The sequence below is a fragment of the Capsella rubella genome, unplaced genomic scaffold (genome assembly GCF_000375325.1).
Source record: "Capsella rubella cultivar Monte Gargano unplaced genomic scaffold, Caprub1_0 scaffold_5, whole genome shotgun sequence".
Lineage (NCBI taxonomy): Eukaryota > Viridiplantae > Streptophyta > Magnoliopsida > Brassicales > Brassicaceae > Capsella > Capsella rubella.
In genome coordinates, this window is record NW_006238919.1 from 10,394,106 (window position 1) to 10,418,231 (window position 24,126).

Consider the following 24,126-nt stretch of genomic DNA (forward strand, 5'->3'; position numbering starts at 1 on the left):
ACGATAACTCTCAGTGACCGAGTCTCTCACGTCTCACCCATGTCACTGGCTCACTGCTACTAAATTTTTACTCGTGTTATATCTAACACGAATACAACTTCAACGAATCTGTTTAAACAGATAATTAAACAAATCTCAATTGCAAGGAATTGGATATGTTACTACATTCTTCTGATACATACTTCACGTACCGTACGACCTTCAGTATCCCTGTATTGTCGTGCAAAGACCACTTGGCTACGGAGAAGGTTACTTCAAGAATCAGAAATAACCACACGATCGAACTCCCCTTTGGTTGCCTTGACTATGACCCATGGAGAAGAAAAGTGACTTCAGTGGTTAAGCTAAAGGTTTCTCCTAAAACCTTAAAACTACAAATCGATGAATATATAAATATATGTATTTCCTTGAAAAAATCATATTCTTGGAAAAAAATATTGTACCCACAGTACTTTGAAAAGATAAAACAAAACAGTTACTAGAGAGAAAGAACAAGAGTCGAGATCAATGAAACTACGTCGTATCATAAGGCAAGAGCATTTAAACGGCGCCGTATCATAGGCCCCTTGTATAAAATATGCACTGCGAGTCTGTGAACTCTTCTCGGCCTCGACTTGCGGATTTAGGGGAAGAGATGAATTGTGAAATCCCTTGAGAGAGAAGAGATTTTGCCTCTCAAAATTTTTAATTCCCGCCAATTTTCTAATCCAACTTAACCCCAACCTTCCAAACAAACCCTAATTTGGCTAATTGCATATTCCGCTGCTTTCTCCGAAATCGACTCGAGATCTCCCCCAGCCATGCCTTCCATACAAACCCCATCGGGGAAGATCCTGCAGCTTGAGATGGAGAATTTCAAATCTTACAAGGGTCATCAACTGGTTGGTCCTTTCAAGGACTTCACTGCTATTATTGGTCCCAACGGTGCCGGCAAATCTAACCTAATGGACGCTATTAGCTTCGTCCTTGGTGTTCGTACCGGTCAACTTCGTGGTTCTCAGCTTAAGGATCTTATCTACGCTTTTGATGATCGAGACAAGGAACAGAGAGGTCGCAGAGCTTTTGTTCGACTCGTTTACCAGATGGACGATGGAGTAGAGCTCCATTTCACACGTACTATTACTAGCGCTGGTGGGAGTGAGTACCGCATCGATAATAGGGTTGTGAATCTGGATGAGTACAATGGGAAGCTCCGATCTCTTGGGATACTTGTTAAGGCTCGTAATTTCTTGGTTTTTCAGGTAGTTTCTTCTTCCCAATTTCGAGAATTTACTCTTTCATTCTATTTTTGTTTTATATCTATGAAAGAGTCTGGTGGTTTGATGCCATTTTCGTGTTTTGTTCTGCTTTACCATTTTTGTGGCTTGGATTTTTGATACTAGGTTTATTTAACTTCTGACATCGCAAATATGTAGGGTGATGTTGAATCTATTGCTTCCAAGAATCCAAAAGAACTCACTGGACTCCTCGAGGAGATTTCTGGATCCGAGGAGCTTAAGAAAGAGTATGATGAACTAGAAGAAAAGAAGGCCAGCGCTGAAGAAAAAGCTGCTCTTATATACCAGAAGAAGAAAACTATAGGGAATGAGAAGAAGCTGAAGAAAGCACAAAAGGAAGAAGCTGAGAAGCATCTAAGGTTGCAGGAAGAACTGGTATTTATGTGGTTTTGCTGTTTTTCTCTACCTTCTTGAACTATTTATTTGAGAAGTGCTTATTATTTATGTTGTGAACTATTTTTTCTACCTTCTTGTTAATCTTTCTTCACGCCATGCAGAAAGCTCTGAAGAGAGAACGCTTCCTATGGCAATTATATAACATTGAAAATGATATAGAGAAGGCAACCGAGGATCTTGATTCTGAAAAGAGCAATCGTATAGATGTCATGAGCGAGCTGGAAAATTTTGAAAGAGAAGCAGGTAAGAGAAAGGTAGAACAAGCAAAGTATCTGAAAGAAATTGCTCAACGTGAGAAGAAAATTGCTGAGCGAAGCTCGAGGCTTGGAAAAATTGTGAGTATCCCTTGTAAATCTGTGTTTAACAGATTCTATTTTCCATCCCAAATATACCATTCCCAGACATCTCTTACAATCTATTGTTGTGTTATCCTCTGGAATTTTACTAACTTCCTCACTTGAGTAACTTATATTTGTACTTCTCCTGTGAGTAGCAACCTGAGCTTCTGAGGTTTAAGGAGGAGAAAGCTCGCATAAAAGCAAAAATTGAGAGCAATCGAAAGGAGGTGGATAGAAGGAAAAAGGAAAAAGGGAAGCATTCCAAAGAAATTGAACAGATGCAGGATAGTATTAAGGAGCTGAATAAGAAAATGGAAATATTAAATAAGAAGAGACAAGATAGCAGCGGAAAACTCCCAATGCTTGACAGTCAACTGCAAGATTATTTTCGAATGTAAGTTTGAAAGAAATATAGGTTTATTTCTGTTTGTAGACAGAAGCATTGCTGTCTTTTTATAAGTATAATGAAAGAATTGTTGGGTACGAGTACTTATTCAGTTATTCTATGCTCTGAAGAATAGTCTAAGCAATCAAATAGTTAAGAGTTTTGTTTGACATAATGACATATATCTGGTTGTTTACAGGCGCTAATTTTGGTGCTGTTGTTGTAACTTTTGTAATATGCATTTTCTTCTAGGTTCACCATCTACAATGCTTATTCAACCTTTTGAATCCTTATGAATTCATTTGTTTTCTAATCGATTTACCCTTATGTTTATCAATGTGGTTTGTCTCAGAAAAGAAGAAGCTGGGATGAAAACCATTAAGCTAAGAGATGAGTACGAGGTTCTGAAGAGGCAACATGATACTGATCTCGAAGCATTGAAAAATCTGGAAGAAAATTACCAGCAACTAATAAATAGAGAGAATGATCTTGATGAACAAATTAAGGGATTTGAATCCAGGCAAAAAGAGATTGAAGAATCTTCTTTGGAATATAAGAATGAAACAAATAGTCTGAAAAAGGAGTTACGTGCACTGCAAGAAAGGCATCGAGATGCCAAGTTAGTATATGACCTCTACTCACTAGATTATCTAGCATTGGATGATTTACTTGTGTTGTAATATCCTAAAAATTCAGCACATTGCAGCAAGTTTTTTTAACCTGCTTATATGATGAGCAGGAATGTCTTCGAAAAGTTGAAGACTAAAATCACGGAAGTAGAAGAAAAGTTAAGTGATTTAACAGCTGAAAGGTATGAAAATGAGCGAGATAGTCGGCTAACACAGGCTGTTGAGTCTCTCAAGCGTCTTTTTCAAGGAGTTCATGGTCGGATGACTGATCTTTGTCGGCCAAATCGGAAGAAGTATAACCTTGCTGTCACTGTTGCTATGGGAAGATTTATGGACGCAGTAGTTGTAGAAGATGAAAACACGGGAAAGGACTGCATCAAGGTACTTATGTTAATCATATGCAAGTTGTTAGTTAATAATACGTAATTTCTATCTCTTCTCTGCTGACAATTATAGTTTCAGTAACAGTAGGGTAAGATATTCTTTACCATATTACTACGTACTGGCCTATGCCAACAAATTAATGATGCTAGAAACACTACCACCACTTAGTGATGCTTTAAGCTCTACCACCCTCTTAAATGATCAATTCATATTAATGCTGTAACCATCTCCATGCAGACTTCATTCCTATAATTAAAAACCCCCATTCTATGTAACTTGGCTTCAATGTGACTTTTCAAAGCTTTTTCTACCTTGCTATTAAGCAAATAGGACGTAAATGTTTACCAGGATTTTTTACCAATACTCTAGGTATGGGGTGAAATTAATTTCTTTTTATTTATTTGCACTTTGCAGTACTTAAAAGAGCAAAGGCTTCCTCCTATGACATTTATTCCTCTTCAGTCAGTACGTGTTAAGCCAGTCTTTGAAAGATTGAGAAATTTGGGTGGCACAGCAAAGCTGGTGTTCGATGTTATCCAATATCCTTTGCAAATAAGTAGAGTGATTTAAGGTTGCCTGCATTGATAATTTCTCATTTTTTAGATTCAAATCATTGCGTGCGTAGTGTTGGTAGCTTAAAATATTTTAATCTATTAAACCAAGGATTGAGAAGTATAGAAAGGTTTACGTCAGGTTTCTAAATTATGTATTTTGGTCCTTAACTACTCCACGTTCGATCCCGAATTGGAGAATGCGGTCCTCTTTGCTGTTGGAAATACTCTCGTCTGCGACGAACTTGAAGAAGCCAAGGTTCTTAGCTGGACCGGAGAGAGATTTAAAGGTATGTTCCTGTTACTTTCTTTACTCATATACTTGCACTAAAGTTGGCTTTACTTTTTATGTATTCTGATTTCTATTATTTTTAGTTGTGACTGTTGATGGTATATTACTCACAAAGTCGGGCACAATGACTGGTGGTACCAGTGGTGGAATGGAAGCTAAGTCTAATAAATGGGATGATAAGAAAATTGAAGGTTGGTTTGTCACCAGCTGGGTTAAAGCCTCTTCACTTCTGATTTAGTGTCTTAGAGCCAACATTCGTTTATGCAGGATTGAAGAAACAGAAAGAAGATTATGAACTACAGTTAGAAAATATTGGATCGATTCGAGAAATGCAGATGAAGGAGTCTGAAATATTGGGAAAAATAAGTGGACTTGAGAAAAAGATTCAGTATGCAGAAATTGAGAAGGTAACAACCAGCTTATCTTTCCCAAGATGAGTGGGTCTCATATATCTTACTTGTCAAGGGAACACTGATTGGATAAGAATGCCATACATTAGGACAAATTTTATCTAAATACTAATTGGCGATTTTTTTAACAGAAAAGCATCAAAGATAAACTTCCACAGCTTGAGCAGGAGAAGGGGATTATTATTGAAGAAATTAAACGCATCGAACCTGAAGTCTTGAAGGCAATTGTCTATCTTTTCTGATATTTGGTAGAGTTAAAACCTGATGACAGTAATGACTGAATGCTGTTGGTATCTATTGTAGGCAAAAAATCAGGTCGATAAGAGAATTACAGAAATGAAGAAGTTGGAGAAAAGAATCAATGAGATTGTTGATCGTATCTATAAGGATTTTAGCCAGTCTGTTGGGGTTGAAAACATACGCGAATATGAAGATACTCAGCTGAAGAATGCTACATTGGAGGCTGAAGAAAGGCTGGGCCTGAGTAACCAGCTTGCTAAGTTAAAATACCAGTATGTCTCTTCTGCTCTGTTTTTCTGTTTACATATCAGATCTAGTCAAACTTCACATATACAGTGTTAGTCACTTTCGATTTTTTTGCCCATTTCTGTGCTAACATATAGCTCTGATTCTGAAGTCAACTCGCATCCCTTTTTCTGGTAAAACTAAACACGATGTGTGTAAGGGTCAGTGTCCTGTTGCCTGTAAAAACCTGTGTTAGAAAACGCTGCTACATGCTAACTGGTTGGCTGAGTTGGAATACTGCTTTCTATTGTATGGAGCTTGAGTTTGTAACTTTGTACAATAAGAGTAAAGTAGTAATTTAATTGGTTCATGAGTATCTCTTTATCAAATTCCAGGCTGGAATATGAGCAAAACCGAGATGTGGGGTCACGAATTCGAAAGCTAGAGTCTTCTATCAGTTCTTTGGAAACTGATTTAGAAGGTATACAGAAGACGATGTCTGAAAGGAAGGAGACAGCAGAAAGAATTACTAATGAAATTAACAATTGGAAGATGGAAATAGGAGGTATGTTGATTCTATTTTTACATAAATCTGATGGCCTTTTCAGTTCTATGCTTTTCTTCAAACTCAGTGTCCTTTTGAGTTGTCAATTTGAGGATTTCATTCGTAGCAAATATTAACATGATAGTAAAAGTACATTGTCTATATCTGATCTGAGTTTACTTCAGCTATATTTTTGGCCTTATGTTGGTTCCCTGTTACTGGATGATATATTCAAAAATGGAATTTTCTTATTCTTGTAGGGGTTATATGTCTTTAGATGCCTTTTTCTACCAATTTTCTGTTTGCATTACTTGATCTCCTCGACATCTTGTGTAAATGTGTGGTTACGCTACATCTTAATCTAATTCAGAAAGAAAGCTATCATACATAAGATAAAAATACTCGAGGCTGACAGATAGTTGATGTGAAGATTTAGTATGATTCTCTTCCTTGGCTTTTGCTTGTACAAGCATAAGTTACAGAACCATATAATTTGATTATCACCTTATCTGTCTAATGTTTTTTGCCGAACAAAAAGCCTGCACTGGTATCTTGTTTCTCAGAGGTGTGCTATCTAATGCTCTTGCTTGCAGAGTGCAAACAAAAGTCGGAGGAGTATGAGAAGGAAATCCTGGATTGGAAAAAGCAGGCTTCTCAAGCAACAACAAGCCTAACCAAGGTCATTCGTCAAATACATTCGAAGGTACAATGAAGATTCATCAAATCTAAAGATCTGTTATGTCTGAGTATAGATTCACTAAAGCTTCCATATGCTATCAGGAAACTCAAATCTCGCAGCTGATCTCGCAGAAACAGGAAATAATTGAGAAGTGTGAGCTCGAACATATTACCCTTCCTGTTTTATCAGATGCGATGGAAGAAGACGACTCAGATGGGCCACAGATTGACTTTAATGAGTTGGATGGAGCTTATCTCCATGAACGGAGACCATCTGCTCGTGAAAAAGTGGAGGCGGAATTTAGGCAGAAAATAGAATCTAAGACATCAGAGATTGAGAGAACAGCTCCAAACTTGAGAGCGCTTGACCAGTATGAGGCTATACAAGAGAAAGAAAAACAAGTAAGCCAGGAGTTTGAAGCGGCCAGGAAAGAGGAGAAGCAAGTAGCGGATGCCTATAATACTGTGAAGCAGAAGAGGTAACTCAAAATGACTCTTCTAAAATGATCTTTAGAGCTTCAAAGAACATTGTTACCAAATATCAACGACTGAAGATTCAAGACTTCTAGTTCTGTGAATATTAACTGACAAAGTTACTGTTTGGATACAATGCACACAAATGTGTGCACACATGCACATGTACAAAGAACACTTCAGTTTTTGCAAACTAAATTCATATATTCCATTATGGCTTCTTCTGCTCATTTCAAATTGTTGTGCAGGTATGAGCTATTTATGGAAGCTTTCAACCACATTGCTAGCAACATTGACAAGATTTATAAGCAACTAACCAAGAGTAATACGCATCCACTGGGTGGGACTGCTTATCTAAACTTAGAAAATGAGGATGATCCATTTCTACATGGTATAAAGTATACTACAATGCCCCCAACAAAGCGATTTCGTGATATGGAGCAGCTCTCTGGAGGAGAGAAAACAGTTGCGGCCTTGGCTTTGCTCTTCTCCATCCACAGGTATCCTCAGTGTCCTAGATATCCAGTTTGTTTCAATGTTAACAGTGAGTTTGTAGGTATATATTGATTAATCTCTAATAGTCTCACCTATGGAAATTAGACTAGCAGATGTTGATCTTTGCACATGAAATTTGTAATTTGTCTCTGGAACCAATCAGATTTATCGGACTCCTTAGCAACAAACTTTGGTTTTGTACTGGAACTGACATCGTTTTAGGTTTCCTGTTCCTAGTAAAATACCCATATCTTCAAAGTCAGTTTTATTTTCTTTATGATCTGAGATTTGGCCACCGGTTGTGTAAATACAGTAGTTGTTTTGCAAAGGATGTAAACCATGGTCGGTTGTTCTGAGGTATTGATGAAGTTTATGTTGCTGTAATCCTTTTTATGTTTCAGCTATAGGCCTTCACCCTTTTTCATACTTGATGAAGTGGATGCTGCTCTTGATAATTTAAACGTGGCAAAAGTTGCTAAATTCATTCGTAGCAAGTCATGCCAAGCAGCACGTGACAACCAGGATGCAGAGGATGGGAATGGCTTCCAAAGCATTGTAATATCTCTCAAGGACAGCTTCTATGACAAGGCGGAAGCTCTGGTTGGAGTTTACAGAGACACGGAGAGGAGGTGAGGATTTCTATATCAGTCTTCTTTACAAAGTGTCTACTTATTTTTTCATGGGTACCAGCAAAATTTAGAATAATATCTGAGAAAAACTCGTTGGTGATTCATTTGCAGTTGCTCGAGTACAATGTCATTTGACCTTAGGGGATACGAAGAATCGTGATTGGTTCGACAACCCTCGAGGTTGTAGGGTTTAGGTAAGTATAATAAACCCTAACTTTGTATATATAGCAAGTACTGAATGGTGTTATGATTTCTAGTTTTTTTTTTTTTTTTTAAATCTGTAGCATACAATGTTGAAAGGTAATTTTCACAGTAGTATGGTTAATTATTTGCGATTTGATGCCGGCATAGGACCTTCAAAGATCTGACACTGTAGAAAATGTGGACCATTTTCAAAATTTGATATTAGAAACTCTTGTTTATCTTAGTTTGGATCTAGTTGACGTCCGTATATATTTGGAAATACGTTTTGGAGACTACGTATTTTTTCTTTTTTTCACAAGGAGACGAAGTGAAACAAAAAGTTTCTTTAATTTGGACAAGGAATCAAAATCAAAATAATCAAAAGCCATATATGTCGTCCCATCGACTTTAAAAGAAAGATCGTAGAGTATAAATCAGCCATGAATCCTATTGGGCTTAACACAGACAAAGCTAGAAATTGAAGAGGTTTGACTTTTCAGACTCAAGATTTAGGTATGTACAGTATAATCTTAATATTAAAACTCGTAATCATATATTAACGGATAAGATGTAACTGAGCTTCAGAATTAGTCCGTAATTGATGTATGTCTTATTTTCCAACTAATTAAAAAAATTGGATAGCTACGTGTCAGATGCCTAGGAGTGACATCACTTGCGTCTTCTTTTTTCCCTTGTCCTCTTCGTCGTAATCATTAAAAAAGTAATCTCAAATTTCAAAAAAACAAAATTAAATTAAATAAAGAAACCAGAGGAGGGAGGAGGAAGCAAAGAGAAAAAAAAAAAAAAAAAAAACAAAAACAGAGAGATACATCAATCAATCATTCATTTATTCTTAGTTCTTCCTCTCTTCTGCTTCTTCTTCTTCTTCTTCCTTGTTTCATCCCACAAAATCTAGCATTAGAAGAAGCTTACAGAGAGATAGAAAATTCGATCATTCGAAGCAGAAAACAAAAAAATTGAATGGCGGCAAGAGCCAATAACAAATACGCCTCAATCAACTTCAACCACATCCTCCACAAAGATCCTCCTCCTTCTTCTTCTTCCTCTTCTCCGTACTCTTCCACCTCCTCCCCCGCTTCTTATTCCTCCGTCGCTCGTTCCAATGGCCGTATGCTCGTCCTCACCAAACCTTCCCCCAAACCTCTGAGATCTCCCTCCCCTGTCTCCATTACCACGCCTCCGCTCTCTCCAGCTCCGAGGATTCCGGATCAAGCCACCTCTGATCCAGATCCGAATCAGATCTCTCTTCGTCCTTTGGGTCATACCGGACCTGGCTCCTCGCTTTCATTTCCACTTCGGACTCCTGAATGCGAGAAAGTCCAGGACGTGCCTGCTCCTGCTCCGTTGATCTCCATGTCCCCGAAACCTGATAAGTTCGTGCCGCCGCATCTTAGGCCTGGTTTTGTTCGGAAAGATGAGAAACCTGGACTTGACTCTTCTCGAGTTAGAGATCTGAATCCGAATTTGAACCAGGAACTGCCACGGCAGGGATATTTCGGTTATGGACAGACCGGACGTCCCAAATCGGGCGGGTATGAGAGGGTCCGGACCGATCCGAGATCCACCGGAAACCGACCCGGCACCTCCGGATGGTATGTATGTTCATCCCTCTCGATTAATCATATAGTCCCTTAACGCAATTCAAGGGATACTAGAGTAGAGTGTCTCTAGGGATCTTAGCTCTGCCTCAATCCAACGATCTTTAGATCAATTCTACAATTTTGATAGTTTTTGCCCATAACTGATAATGGAGACAAGATTCTTCTGTTGGTTTGGATATTTGCTAAATTGTCATGAGACCTTACTAGTTTGAAGCAAAACTAAGTTGTTTGGCCTTACTAGTTTTATTAGATTCGTGTATTGGTCTAAAGGTATGTGTGTATTGATTAAGCCATAGATCTTGGAATCTATCTGTCCATTATAGGCAGCTTTATCTCTCTGTTCCGTCTTTTTGGTTGGAAAACTGTAACTAGAATTTGGTTACGTTTTGTGCAGATGAGCTTGCTGGGTTGATGTCCAGTTTACTCACTCGATGATGGAGATGTTGGAACCTTACGTAGTTACCTCTGAAACGTTAAAAAAAACAGTGACTTTTCTCATTTCTCACTTCTTTTGATCAAAACCAGAGATGATCAGAGACCACCCCAAAGATTCACAGTAGATTTGTAGTAAGTTGTTGTTTCAGGGATCAGGGTGATACTAATGACACACAATAACACTTGTCTCACTTATGTTTTTAAAAACTTTGTTTATGTACCTATAATTCTGTATTAGCACGTGTTTGTCTAGGTTTTAATCTATAGAGTCTTCTATACAGATTAAACATCTTTTGGGGTTTATTAAGAAAAAAACATTTCTTTGTATGAAGGCCATTCTTCTTATTACCTGACTCGAAGCTGATTTTTAATAACAATAGCTAAAAAGAGGAGGAAATATATTTGAAGTCATCTAATTCCTATTCTTGATCCCTTACAAGTTCCATCTCTAGTTGTTTTCTTCTTTTCTTAGAATAGATCAACTTCTATACAACACAATGGACGATGGAACTCAAAACACATTCAATAGAAAGAGATGATTTTAAACTATGAAATAAATTGTAAAACCAAAATAAGATAGAGTTTAAACCGGATCAGAAATGAATTTAAAACCAAAACCGAACCAAACATTTGTTGGAACACCTTTATAGTTTCGGCCGTAATAGTAGTATTTAAATTTTGCAACGAAAAAAGATCTGAACTAATTATACACACCTTCGCTGTAATTACCACCGATCACGAGAACGAAATAACTCGGGAAATTACAAATTTGCCCTCCGTCGCCATTAATACACTCTAGGAGATCTCTCTATCTCTCCCTCTCGCAGCACAAAGCAATCAAAGGTTCCCTCGGAGATCCAACAATGGGATCTCTTCCACCGACATCCCTGGATTTCTCATCAATCGATCACAATTCCCTCAAAAATGGCGGAGCCAGCCACCACCAACATCATCAAGAGATCTCCCGCGAGAATCTCCTCAACCTCTTCACATCTCAGCAAGATCTTCTCAATCACTTTTTCAAACATCTCGATCTCTCCCAAACCCTAGATTTCTCACGCATTCTCCTCTCCACCGCCGGCACCGTCTTCTTCACCGGCGTCGGTAAATCCGCTTTCGTCGCCAACAAGGTTTCCCAAACGCTCGTCTCTCTCAGCTTCCGTTCCTCTTTCCTCTCCCCTCTCGATGCGCTTCATGGAGACATTGGCGCCCTTTCTCCTCGAGATGTTCTCGTTTTCTTCAGCAAATCTGGCGCCACTGAGGAGCTTCTCCGTCTTGTCCCTTGCGCTAGAGCTAAAGGAGCCTTTTTGGTGTCTCTTACCTCTGTTTCTGGGAATCCACTTGCTGCTGTTTGTGATATGAATGTGCATTTGCCTCTTCAGAGAGAATTGTGTCCGTTTAATCTCGCTCCCGTGACGTCTACGGCGATCCAGATGGTGTTTGGTGATACCATCGCCGTTGCTCTCATGGCGGCCAGAAATCTTTCCAAGGAGGAGTATGCATCTAATCATCCCGCCGGTAGGATCGGCAAGAGCTTAATCTTCAAGGTTTGGTTCGATTATCTAAGTATTCTGATTTGGTCATAGATAAGCTTAAGAATATGTAGGTTTGGTTTATAAATATTCCAAGTGATCAATTCAACAATGGGGATGAATATGAATCTATTAGATGTGTTTGTAGGTGAGAGATGTAATGAAAAAGCAAGAAGAGCTTCCTGTGTGCAAAGAAGGAGACTTGATAATGGATCAACTAGTGGAGCTGACCAGCAAAGGATGTGGATGTTTGCTTGTGGTTGATGAACATCATCGCTTGATCGGTACATTCACAGATGGAGATCTTCGCCGGACTCTCAAGGCAAGTGGAGAAGCAATCTTCAAACTCAGTGTTGGAGAAATGTGCAACAGGTGAGGAAGGCTCTGCTTTTCTTATCCTATGAACGTTGGTTAGTGTATGTTTTGATGATTTTGAATCATTTGTTGAAACAGGAAGCCTAGAACAATTGGACCGGAAACAATGGCAGTCGAAGCTATGAAGAAAATGGAGTCACCACCTTCGCCTGTACAGTTTCTACCTGTGGTCAATGATGACAACACCTTGATTGGAATTGTAACATTGCATGGTTTAGTTTCAGCTGGTCTCTGAACACGAAAGCGCCTCTATACCAAGTTTTATATAGTTGATTCTTTTAATATTGGTGTATTTCCATATTCACAGCCAGTGAATTGTATTGTGTCTAGTTGTACTTCATGTAATGTCCATCATTTACTCAAAAGATATGTATAGAGAGTATAAGAAAATACTTGTATCTTTGTCTTATCTTACCATCATTTTCTTCTACTCTTTCTGTCATATACACCTTATGAAGCTAACTGCAACGTCTTTCCTATTGTCAGACAGCGCTTAGTACCATTCTGATGAGACCATTTATCAAAATGAAAATGCAGTGGTTGTGTTTGATTGAACAGAGTTTGGCTAAAGAAACTGAAACAATGCAGTTTTTGTTTTGCAGACCACTATTACACAATTTTGCTTGGTGTTACTGTTTGGATGTTTGAGACTACAAACATTTCTTCTCTAGTTCAGTATCGAAACACAGTTACATCATATGAGCTTTCCGTTTACTCTATTTTCATTTTTCATAAAGAACATCAGAAAGCGGTTCTAAAAATTCTAAAACCAAACCAGAACAGATATGTAAGAGAATTAGATCCTATTGCATTTAACGATCAATAATAAGTATAAAGAACAAATTTGAGTAGCTTGTGAGAAGAAATCTGAAGAAGGAAAGAGAGGTAGAGAGAAAAATATTAAAAAAACAAAGTCTTTTAGAATCTCTATGCAGTGGCTGGCGCCGTATTGTTACTGTTGTTGTTGCTGGTGCTGCTGATTTCATCATGTTGCTCGTTCTCACCGGACATTTCCTCGAGAGACTTTCCTTTAGATTCAGGAACCAACAGTGTAAAAACCATCCCCAAAAGATTAACCACACCCAAAACAATGAGCGAGTTCTTGACTCCAATGCCCGGAGGATATCCATGCTCTGTCTTGTTCTTGTCAGGACTTTGCGCTAAGTACAAGAAACCAAACGCACCAACCATTGCTCCTAACTTTCCAGACGCTGCGGAAATTCCATGGCAGGTTGATCTAAACCTAGCCGGGAAGATCTCAGCGGGCACGACGAAAGTTGTTGCATTGGGTCCAAAGTTTGCGAAGAAGAATGTTAAAGAGTACATTGCCACAAATCCGATTCTGTTATCCTTGTGAGTCCAGTGGTCGTAAGGAATGGCGAGAGCGAACATAAAGACGGTCATGAAGAAGAAACCCATCATCTGTATCGCGAATCTACCAATCACGTCGATGAAGGCCACAGTGAACCAGTAACCGGGTACCGTGCTGCACATGGCGATTAGGGTTTGTGCACGTGCGATCTTGAAAACCTCTTGAATCGCATTCATTGTCTGTGCCGGAGGGATCCATCCGATCGCGCTGAAAATATCTTTCTGGAAAAGGTTCTGACTGTAGAAGGCAATGTCGAGTAGGAACCATGTGCTTGTGGTTCCGAGCAAGTGTAGGCCATGGCGTTTCATGAATTCCTTGGAGAACAAGCCGAATGAATTGGACTTATCTTCACTTTTCTGCTGGTCTGCTTCGATCTCCACTTGCAAAACCTTAGACATGTTCGACGCCGCTAGTTTCGCATCCTTAGCCACAAGAGCCGTGTACCGTGCGGTCTCAGGCATCTTCGACCTCGAGTAATACGTCATTGCCGCTGGTAAAGCTCCCACCATCAGAATGATCCGCCACACGTAATCTGCCTGAGGAACCGTAGATGCCAAGGCATCAACTTGATATGCTGGAGATGGAAACTTAGCCTCGAAAGCCGCAGCCACAATGATGGCAAAAATCCCCCCGGTCAAGATTCCAAACCCTTGCATAGCAAAAACCGCGGCTATGAAAGCACCACGGGTCTTTTTATTGGCGTATTCGGACATAATCGTGGCGGATAACGGATAATCACCACCAATGCCGAAACCAAGCCAGAACCGGAAGAAACAGAGCGTGGTCATCACTGTTTTAGGGTCACTCCCAAAGGATAGACCGGAGGCGACGGAGCAAAGGACCATGACCATGAGGGTCATGCCGTAAACTTTTTTCCTCCCGAGTTTGTCACCAAGCCAGCCAAAAAAGAGCTGGCCGGCGAGTGTACCACAAAAAGCGACTCCGTTCACCGCAGCGGAGACGTTTGGAGGCAGCGTTCCGGGCTTCTCTGCGCCGTCCACGTGGTAGTAAATGCGACCAAGAAGCTTAGTGACGAGGGAGATACAAAAAAGATCGTAAGCGTCGGTGAAGAATCCCATACCGGCGATGATAATCGCCGTGAAATGGTACCATTGCGTTTTGGCAACGTCGAGTGCATTTAGCACGTTTAGTTGATCTCCTGCCATTGCTCTCTTTCTCTTTATTCCCTGTGTTAATTTTGAGAAAACACAATCAGCATCATAACTCATAAGCCTGTTCCCCACACATTTTATTAATTAGTAGAAAGAGAACTATTAGCATTTCAAAAATGTTTTACGAATTCGTCATAACTGTTATAACAATGGTGGAACAAAGACTTAACAATTTCCAAGATTTTATAACAGAAAAAATAAATATAGAAAAGAGATTCATCAAAATTTTAGTGTCTTTTTGGAGTATGTGCAAAGGTTGACTTGTTACGCGTGGAACTGAAAAAGGGGCACGAAGCTAAGTAAGATGGTGACGCAGACCGACAAGAAAATTTAATCATTCCGTAAAATCTCCATGACAAGACAAACCAAGCTCAACGACAAGGAAACCCTTTCAATGTAATTTTGCCGGAAAAAAATGATCCAAGAAAGAATGTTTACGAAAGCATAATAGACACTACACAATACCACACATACACCAAAAAAACGTATCATCAACAATTTCGTAAAGTTCTTGTATATCTCTAATCTAGTAAGAGATTGCGGTAACAGAATTAAACAAAAACAAAGAACCAAACGGTTGCATATATAACCTCACTTGTCTCATTCAAACAACAAATCATAAAAGTAACATAACAATGAAAGAAGAAACTTACAGAAAGAGTATTTTATTTAGCTTACTTTCTCGCAAAACAATCTCTTATGTGTAGGATTGTCTCAGAGGAAGAGAAAGAAGAGATAAGATAATATGTGTTTTGATGCTTGGTTTCAGAAAATGTAAGAAGGAGACATAAGAAATGGGTTGTGAAATGAAAGAGAGGCAGCGTCGGGAACGGCCTACTTATACGTGATCATATATTTTTTTGTTTCTGTTTTAGTTTGACATATTCTTGTGGTATATTCTTCTGACAACGACGTCGTTTGCTTCTCCTTTGACTACTTCTTCTGTTCTCCACCTTTTCTTTCCTTGTTTTAGGACACACATTTGGTTCTTCTGTTTTGCGGTTATAATTTTCCTTTTTGTTTTACTGTCTTTTTCCATATTTTAAAGAGTCACACATGGTTACAAAAAAAGTCGTTTTAAGTATTAATTTTCGTATATTCTTAGGTGAAGAAAAATAATATTCGGACACATGAGCTGTTAATTTTTTTTTTTTTGGTAATTTATCCGAATTTAGTGCTGAATTTGTAAGAGAATACAAAACTTTAACAGTCGCAAGATAATTATTGTGATCATAAATAGTAGAGAATTGAAGTTTTATTCGTTTTAATATTCTTGATCCCTTTTCATACATTATTTTTGTAGGGATTAACATTAGTAGAATATAATACATTGTATTTAACCATAGTTACTTTGTAAAATAATAGAGAAAAATATACAAGTAACAAGAGAGAGCAAGGAAATTAGCGGGAACCAACGTTTAGAATCGGTTTAGTGACGTGGCAAATTTTGCACCTTTCTTCTTCCACCTCTTGTTCACCTTAAAAACCCTAATTTACACTAGCCGTTGCTCTCTCTCTCTCTCCCTTTGACTCTGACTCCTTCACTTCCCTAACCTCTCAGCAATGAGCTCTTCTGGAATCGAATCAGTGAAGCAAGCTATGGTCTCGGAGTCGTCGAACCCGGAGTTGCTGTTCTCTACCAAGACTCCTAACAAACTCGTTAAAAGACAGATCTTTTCTTCGTCCCCAAAACCTGAAATCGTTGTCAAATTACCCGAAAGGTGAGATTGATTGATTGATTGATTGATTAGTTCATACAGTGTTCTTAAAGTTGGACTCTTTTTAGGTTTTCAATTTTTATTGATTTTTGTTGTTGTTGTTGGGATTTACAGATTCGAGATTCTGGAGGTATTTTTCAATGGGTTGGACACTGCAATTAGGTTGCTTAAATTGAAGGGTTCTTTGACGACATTTGCCAACATATGTCCCAAGATTGAGTATCTCACTAATCGGTAAAGCTATTGACTTTTACTAGCTCTTTCTCTCTCTCTTTTTATTTTTGGTTTGGAGATTGCCAATTCAACAGAGCCTGGTGGATCTTGAGGATTTAAAGGATTGAACTTTTGATGCATCTGATCTATCTAATGTGTGTCTTTTGTTTGATTGTATTTGATTAATTTTGTTTGGTCAATGTGGGTGTCCAGGATATTCTCTTATGATCATTTGGCTCAGATGAAGCATATTTATCCAGAAGCCATCGAGCTTAAGAGAGTTCTAAAGTCTGTTGAAGACACTTGTTGTATGAAACCTAGTCTTCACGTTAACTTAAATACCGACGCAATTGTGCTTGACAACAAAACTTGTGGAACTAAATACATGGAACTTAGGAAGCTGTTCCACTCAAAGCTTGTTGATTTTTACAAAGCTCATCCTAAGGTACCTATTAGGCTTCCCTTATCGATACTGTAGTTGTAGCTTTTGGAGAAATGCTTTTACATCTGATTTGGTTATTTATCTTCTGTTATCTGTATTCAGGACGATATTCCCAAAGAACTGCTTCCTGAACCGTTTAATTCCCCCAGAAGGGATAGTTATTCAGATACAGTAAGTGTCGGCTTAGGAGCACCTAAACTTGAAGTTGGAGGGTTTGATGTTCATATGGAGGAGATGGAGCAAGAAGAAGAAATAGTCAACAACACAGTGATTTCAGATTTGACTTTATCAGATGGAACTAAAGAAGGCTTATTATCACACATAGAGTCGAGTATAGTTCAAACCCCTGTCAAAGATTTATCCACTCCCTCCAAAGACTTGTCCACACCAATCCGGGTCATGAGTGCTACACCAACATTGCAGCTATCTAAAAGATGCATTGAGTTTACTCCAGATGGTGGTGTTGATGGTAAATCTGTTAGATCAACAAATAGTTTGGCAAAGGGTCCATCCCGCAGTCTGAATTTTGATAGTTTTGAGGAAGATGCATTTGTGAAAGCTGACATCGGTAACGAATCTTATGATGAAGCTGATGATGCCTCTGATGAAGATAGCCGCCTTCAGTCAGTAAAGGGTCCATCTCGCAGTCTGAACTTTGACACTCTTGAGGATGACGCAACTGTGACAGATGAGATCAGTAAAGGAATCAACTTTGAAGCTGATGATGTTGCTGATGAAGATGGTCTTCTTCAGTCAGTAAGTGATGCTTTCCCTTGCTACCATTTTGCTTTCACATTTTTTCCGGCTGATTGTATGAATGGATTGATTTGATTTCAGTTGCAAACCGTGTTGAAACAGCCATCCTTACTTACTACCATTGTGTGTGTCTTGCAGATGAAAGAGAGACCAAAGACTGAACTCGAGAAGGAAAATTTACCACAGCTTGTTAATTTGATTCATAAATTGTTTCACTCAACAAAGCAAGCGGTCATCACGAAGGAGGAGCTTCTTCACAAGATTATTGCAAGCCAAATCCATATAACCGATAGAAGTAGGGATAATTAACATCGTATTTTTTGATAATTCCTCTGTCTCTTATTCCTTCACAGGCTCACAGTTTCTTTGTTTGTTTGAATTCCCAGGGGAAGTGGAGGAACAATTAAGTTTGATGTTGCAATTAGTTCCGGATTGGATCACTGAAACAAAAGCATCTTCTGAGTATGTTCTTGTTCGGTGAGTACTATGTTCCACCAAAAATGACTATGATCTTTTTGCTTCTTGAGGCACTAATATTTGTATGTACATCTTTTGCTTTTTGCAGCATCGATAAAATGTTGGCTGCTGAAACAGTACGTGCAAAACTTGAAGAAGCAACTTCACAGGACATTTCAATTGTCTACTGAAAAACTCATAAAACTGAATGTTTTTGCGTTATTATCCTCTTAGCTCAATCATCATTATTCTTCACAAAGTAGCTTCTTTCTAAGCTGCTTCAACCAATAAACTTGTAATATTCATTTATAAACATAATAACATGTTTTGAATTCGAGACAAAACTTCATTTAATGATGCTAAATTCTACTACATATGAGAACAAGAAGTGTAATAGTCGATGGTGGATGTAAATTTGACTCTCAAAGAAAAGAGTGTTTGAGACTGATTGTGTAAGAAGATTGGCAAGGGATCGAGGTTCGTCGTTAGATCTTCTTTGAATCAAAAATCTTTGAGACTAAATTTGGAAGATAAGTACTAAAGCTAAGGATCAAAAACCAAAGGAAAACACAGTCATCACTGTCCAATCATTGGCATCTGAGAAGATAGATAGAGAAACGTTTGAAGGGAAAAGTAAAGGACCATCCACTAATGAAAGAAAAGATTCTACTTCATCTAAAAAAGTAATTGGATTGGATTGTTAAAAAGATGATGAATGAGCTAGTGGCAGTTGGTATGTTGATGTTCTTTAGATTTAACTTCACATGTCTAAATTTTTGTCAAACGTCATCCACTTAAGATGCATAGTTTAAGGATTCATGATGATCAACAACAATTTGGTGGATGAAAGCATAAGTGACTTAAAGTAAAGTAATGAACAAAAACGAAACGACATATTTAAGAATTTGGAAATCTTGGTAGATTTGTGGTAAAGCTGAGCACTTTAAAAGTAGTTAATAGTGGAGAAGATAGAGGAACAAATGAAACCCCATGGAACACTACATTGGAAAGTTGATAAGAGTTCCCCATTATAATTATAAGCCTTTACAATGATAAATAAAGTAGCTTACATGGTGGTTATTCTTTCTTTATTACTTTTAAGAAAGGATTTGTTCTTTGCCATGATAATTTAAAGTTGTTGATATTAAACCTAAGATTCTTATAAACAAATTAAAGAAGTTGATATTAGTCATGAAAGTGTTGAATATGATTAGATTATAGTGTTAAGTTCATAAGGCGTTATTCTACTACAATCTACTCTACAGTCACACTATATACACAAAAGAGAAGTCTCTAGATTTTTTCATGTGAACCCTCCTTTAAGAGCTTTGCTTGCTCTCTGTATTGCTCTTGATACTCTCCATATCTCATGCTCAATTACTCCTTCTGATGCGTCTATCGCAATCGCATCTGCTATTCCCGGGAAAAATCCTAGCTTGCTCTCTGGTTCAGCCGCCGGTCCATACACCTATGCATAAACACACAAACAAGATCACATGAGATTTGAAAATTTGGTGAAATATAATTGAAAAGAAGTTAATGTTACTCACAAGATGCTTGAACCATTCCTTCCCTTTGATCCCTTGTGCATCCAAAAACCCTCTTTCGGCAAGCATCAACCTGTCATTTAGCTCTCTTCTCTTCGCTGCTGCTGCAACATCATCTTTGCTATATGATTTCTCCTTGAATTTCTGCAAATCAACCGCCAAAACATATATATAAGTTAGACCAAAAAGAGAAACATTAGTTGGCAAAAACCATTAGAAACCTTTGCTTCATCTGCGGCTTTTTTGGCAACCAAAGCGAACTCTTGTATCGCCATGCTTAAGGGATCAACAGAAACTTTCCTTTCTAAGAGCTTGCTCAATGTATCTCGATGCGCCTGAACCATGGCACAAAACAAAAACTCAGTTTCCTTCCATCCTACGTATATAAAGAGTAAGTAAAAGTACATACCTGTAATTGTCCTGCATAGGAGGTGTAGTCGAATGGTATGATTGGCTCATCAGCCAAGAGAATTCCTAAAAGCCCCCAAATTCCAGCCACTGAGAAATATAGAAAGCAAAGAAGAGAGTTAATTCTCTTTATAGCATCCATGAAAAAAACAGAACAAAGGACTAAAAAATAATATTAGATAGAAAGAGAGAAGTAGAAAAGCTTTACTAGCAACATGGCGGTGAAACAATGGATCTGCATTGTGGATCATCCAATCATAGGAGTCAAATGCGGTGTGATAGACAGGATAATCTGAGACAAGGATAAACAACATACATTATTGGTATATTACTTGCATTTAGAACATTACATTCTGGAATATTTTCCAAGGCTTAAAAGGAATCAAGTTCTGATTTTACCTGCTCCATAGTACATGTCTATAGATGGTATCCCGGCATGATGAAGAAAACCAGAAAAATCAGAATCTACTCTACTTAGCCTCTGTATCTGCAGTCACATCAAAACATTGCATAGTTTTTAGTTTTTTACATTACAATGACAAACGTAAAATCTGAAGAAGCAAAAAAACCATGTATGAGCTCTTTGAAGGATAGTCTACTCACAATGCTATTCTGAGACCTAAATGTATCTTCCACTGTCAAGCCTACTACATCAGGATCCTGTACCTGACCACACGAAGATGAATGAATACCAGAGACAAAAAGACATTTCTCGGCAGAGTAAACCACAAAAGATTTCACAATGTTTGAGAATGCTCCCATTATTAGTAGTATTACCAGCTTCAAGGCTTCTAGAAGAAGACCGTCTAATTGAGGAGTTGCACCAGCAAAAAACCCAGAGCCTTGGACCGCACAATCTACATTAAGATAAGCCACAGCACTTGCACCTAAGTAAAGAACATTTTCTTCAACCCATTCAGTTGATCCAATCTATAAGACAAACAAGAAAAAAGAGACAAAAGTGGTTTAGTGAATAATCCATCAAATAGATGCATTCATCTTTTACGAAGTAACTGATGACAAACCATTCCGAATTCTTCTGCATCCCAGCTACAAAGGAGAATGGTCCTACGAGGTCTCCAACCAGATTTAAGCAAAAGAGAGAAACGTCGGCTAATGTCAAGTAAAGCAGAAGTTCCACTGTTTGGATCAACAGCTCCATATGTCCATGCGTCTCTATGGTTCCCAAGTATCACATACCGATCCGCTTCTTCACTCCCTCTTATTGTTACCACAACATTGTGGATTTTCTTCATTTTCATCTCCCCCTTAAGTTCAAAAAAATAATTCAAATGAGCTAAAAAATCCCACTTTTCAACTAAAATCAAATCCCAAAAAAAAGAAAAAAAAAAAACAAATTGAGCTACAGTTGTAAAAAATCTCAATTCAGGTCTAATTTTAGACAAAAACGTTTTAAAAGGAAACTAAATCACATAGTGAAGGAATATAACGGAAATTTACAAAAGTCAAAACCAAGAAAACATAACGGAAATACGAAATTTCCAGAGAACCTGAAACGTCATGTTAACAACGGTCCGTCCAGGTCCAACCCGTTGACCCGATCCAACCCGACCCGAATTACGCCACACCACCGGAGCTCTAGCGCCTCCCAGAGAAGCCAAAAGGATCTCAGCATTTCGACGAGACAAAGGCAAAGATTGGATTTTTGGAAACCTCCGAGTGACCAAGTCATCATCCAAGCTCAGCTTTTCTCCTCCGACGACTCCGGGCCAACCGGGACTAACCGGATCTCCGATTCCTCTCATGACCGTACCTCTCTCAATACCGCCGAATCCACCACCGTCGTTCTCTGCGTATATTAGCACTCCCAGTGCACCTTTAGTCTCTGCTATCTTCACAATTCCTCCTCTTCCCAAGTTTTCGCCTTTCCTCACTAAAACCACACACCCTTTAACGCTCACTCCGACCGACTCAAGCGCAACGTAGTCTCTCTCCTCGCCGTGATTCACGAACACCACGTTACCCTGCGCCGACCCAGATGGAGAATAAGCATGGTAAGGCCTAACCACCGGAGAGGAGGAAGATGAAGAATCTCCTGGAGCGTCGTTTAAGTCAAACTCCATAGTCGTCGTGTTGCTAAAACGTGCCGTGACGGAGATGTGCGTAGGATAAGACAAGAGAGCCTCGTAGTCTGCGACATGGGTGTCAAGTCCGAGGCTTTGGAAATGATTTAAGACGTAGTGGAGAGTGTCTAAAGAGGGTTCAGTTCCAGCGAGGTGAGGATGGCGGGTCAAATCGCGGAGGTAAGAGGAGATGGTGGCGTTGGAAGCGGAGGAGAGGAAAAGGCGGCGGAGACCGAGGGCATTGTGGGAATTTCGAGAGAAGAGAGAAGGAGGAGTAGCGTTTGGGTGATGGAGAGTGTAGAAAGTGGCAACAAAGAGGACAATGATGAAGAGGAAAGCACAGAGCGGTGGTGGTTGATGTCGGAAAGGGAATATTGACATTCCGGCGACGGTAGGTCTGGTGGTGGTGAGAGGCGGCTGTGACATTGCACAGAGAGAGAGAGAGTGTGTGTATCAAATTGTTTTTAGTAAGTGGAGCCAAAGTAAGTGTCGTCTGTTTTTTTTTTTCTTTTCCTGACTTTTGTCTTGTTCCGTTCTTCGTGTTATTGTCTTTGTCAAACTCGGTTATTAATCTACTTTAAATGACCGGTTTTTTTTTTTTTTTGCGTAGTTACGAGAAATTGAATTTTGAAAGTACAAAGCTTTAAAGTCGAAATTTTAAAAATGAGTTTATACTTTTTTCCCCCACAAGAGTATATATTGCTTTGTTTATTTTAGTAGTGGGTGATACTACTATTTTTTTTATTTTTTAAGTTTCATTTTCTGTTTATTTTTTCTTAATTATTTTTAAAGGACTCAACTACTCAATGATGTATTGGGGTCAAACAATACTTGACATATTCCATTGTGATTATCATATGATTTTCCTTAATTTTTGTTTTCTATTGTCTTTGTCATTAATTATTTAAAGTGGAGGCAACACTCAAGGACAAGAAAAGGCACGAGGTTAGAAACTGAAGCTGAAAAAAAAAGTGAGATCGACTGGTTAGCAAGAACATGGGGTTTGGCTGCTGCATTAGCTCCAAATACTAGATCATTTTTATTTTTGACATTGTTTACAAGTTGGTTAACTATCTTTTTTTCCTATGTTTGATGGACAAATAGAAGAAACTTTAGCAAGACTATCTAAGTATAAATACCACCCACATCCATAAGTTTTATTTACCACCTAGGTTTAGATCACACTATGTTCAGGTAACTATTTCACTAGGGGGAAAAAAAAAAAACTTATCAACAAAATTTATAAGTTGATGTTGTTCTTGGAAGAGCATCGTGGGAATTGAGGGAATGATTGGGGTATAATAAATTTAGATATTTGACAGCACTAACGTGGGAGAACAAATCTAAATGGGTCCTTCAACGTATCTTTTGCAGTACACCTTCATAAAGATAATGATCCAACTAGTCATCATCATCATTCGGACAAAATATTTTAGGGACATTGCTAGTGTTGGGTTTAGACAATAGGCTACTTTAAATCTGGTAGACGAAACTTGTCATTCCCTAAAAAAACAAACAAACAAATCTGGTACACAACAAAGAAAATACTATGTTGTTCAATCATATTCCAAATATCTAAGCAAACATCATCCCGTGTAGCCCCTACAACACTCTAGCAGATTTTGTAAAGTCTATTAATGCCTTACTCACCCATTACCAATTAAGTGAACTTCTCGTAGAAAAATTGAAACAATCTACTAAACAGACTTTTGTTATGTTTACAGAGGCATTTTAAGAAGTATATGCTCCACTGCTCCGAAGCACTCAACTTGCAAGTGGTGCATCTTTGACAGGTAATGGTCAGTTCAGTTCTCTCTGTTTACAACTGCACAAAGGAAACCATTTATATTGGAAATAATGAAAA

The 24,126-nt window shown here is 38.5% G+C and overlaps 6 protein-coding genes across 7 annotated transcripts; 4 read left to right on the top strand and 2 right to left on the bottom strand.

Annotated features, from left to right (window-relative positions):
* Positions 1 to 603: 603 nt before the first annotated feature.
* LOC17886345 (structural maintenance of chromosomes protein 1) lies at positions 604 to 8,381 on the top strand. 2 transcript variants are annotated; one of them, XM_023782212.1, is made up of 19 exons: positions 604 to 1,241; positions 1,416 to 1,652; positions 1,775 to 2,008; positions 2,167 to 2,405; positions 2,749 to 3,015; positions 3,136 to 3,406; positions 3,824 to 3,948; positions 4,141 to 4,250; positions 4,336 to 4,443; positions 4,520 to 4,659; positions 4,794 to 4,883; positions 4,966 to 5,174; positions 5,523 to 5,692; positions 6,265 to 6,374; positions 6,452 to 6,828; positions 7,072 to 7,323; positions 7,720 to 7,947; positions 8,059 to 8,141; positions 8,232 to 8,381. In XM_023782212.1, the coding sequence occupies exons 1-18, from the start codon at positions 801 to 803 to the stop codon at positions 8,105 to 8,107; spliced, it is 3,657 nt and encodes a 1,218-aa protein (XP_023637980.1). In that variant the 5' UTR covers positions 604 to 800; the 3' UTR covers positions 8,108 to 8,141; positions 8,232 to 8,381. The 2 variants fall into 2 exon arrangements, with proteins under 2 accessions (XP_023637980.1, XP_023637979.1); XM_023782211.1 differs by having other exon boundaries at positions 8,059 to 8,381.
* A 539-nt stretch (positions 8,382 to 8,920) lies between these two features.
* LOC17886111 (2-methylisoborneol synthase) lies at positions 8,921 to 10,535 on the top strand. Its single transcript, XM_006291787.2, has 2 exons — positions 8,921 to 9,743; positions 10,147 to 10,535. Coding segments are annotated over exons 1-2 (633 nt in total). The 5' UTR covers positions 8,921 to 9,111; the 3' UTR covers positions 10,148 to 10,535.
* Positions 10,536 to 10,946: 411 nt separating this feature from the next.
* Positions 10,947 to 12,524, top strand: LOC17885381 (probable arabinose 5-phosphate isomerase). Its single transcript, XM_006290295.2, has 3 exons — positions 10,947 to 11,734; positions 11,868 to 12,091; positions 12,173 to 12,524. The coding sequence occupies exons 1-3, from the start codon at positions 11,051 to 11,053 to the stop codon at positions 12,327 to 12,329; spliced, it is 1,065 nt and encodes a 354-aa protein (XP_006290357.2). The 5' UTR covers positions 10,947 to 11,050; the 3' UTR covers positions 12,330 to 12,524.
* Positions 12,525 to 12,913: 389 nt separating this feature from the next.
* LOC17886549 (probable inorganic phosphate transporter 1-7) lies at positions 12,914 to 14,658 on the bottom strand. The gene has a single exon (XM_006292661.2). It carries the CDS (start codon positions 14,630 to 14,632, stop codon positions 13,022 to 13,024), a length of 1,611 nt encoding a protein of 536 aa, XP_006292723.1. The 5' UTR covers positions 14,633 to 14,658; the 3' UTR covers positions 12,914 to 13,021.
* A 1,493-nt stretch (positions 14,659 to 16,151) lies between these two features.
* Positions 16,152 to 18,577, top strand: LOC17884841 (CDT1-like protein b). The gene is made up of 7 exons (XM_006290899.2): positions 16,152 to 16,359; positions 16,471 to 16,590; positions 16,783 to 17,014; positions 17,114 to 17,767; positions 17,906 to 18,062; positions 18,154 to 18,244; positions 18,333 to 18,577. Exons 1-7 carry the CDS (start codon positions 16,202 to 16,204, stop codon positions 18,412 to 18,414), a joined length of 1,494 nt encoding a protein of 497 aa, XP_006290961.1. The 5' UTR covers positions 16,152 to 16,201; the 3' UTR covers positions 18,415 to 18,577.
* Positions 18,578 to 19,393: 816 nt separating this feature from the next.
* LOC17887087 (probable glutamate carboxypeptidase AMP1) lies at positions 19,394 to 22,828 on the bottom strand. Its single transcript, XM_006290604.2, has 10 exons — positions 21,690 to 22,828; positions 21,204 to 21,446; positions 20,956 to 21,108; positions 20,782 to 20,844; positions 20,578 to 20,665; positions 20,387 to 20,470; positions 20,180 to 20,268; positions 19,992 to 20,105; positions 19,774 to 19,914; positions 19,394 to 19,691 (listed from the first exon to the last, which is right to left on the bottom strand). Exons 1-10 carry the CDS (start codon positions 22,686 to 22,688, stop codon positions 19,527 to 19,529), a joined length of 2,139 nt encoding a protein of 712 aa, XP_006290666.1. The 5' UTR covers positions 22,689 to 22,828; the 3' UTR covers positions 19,394 to 19,526.
* Between the last annotated feature and the right edge of the window lie 1,298 nt (positions 22,829 to 24,126).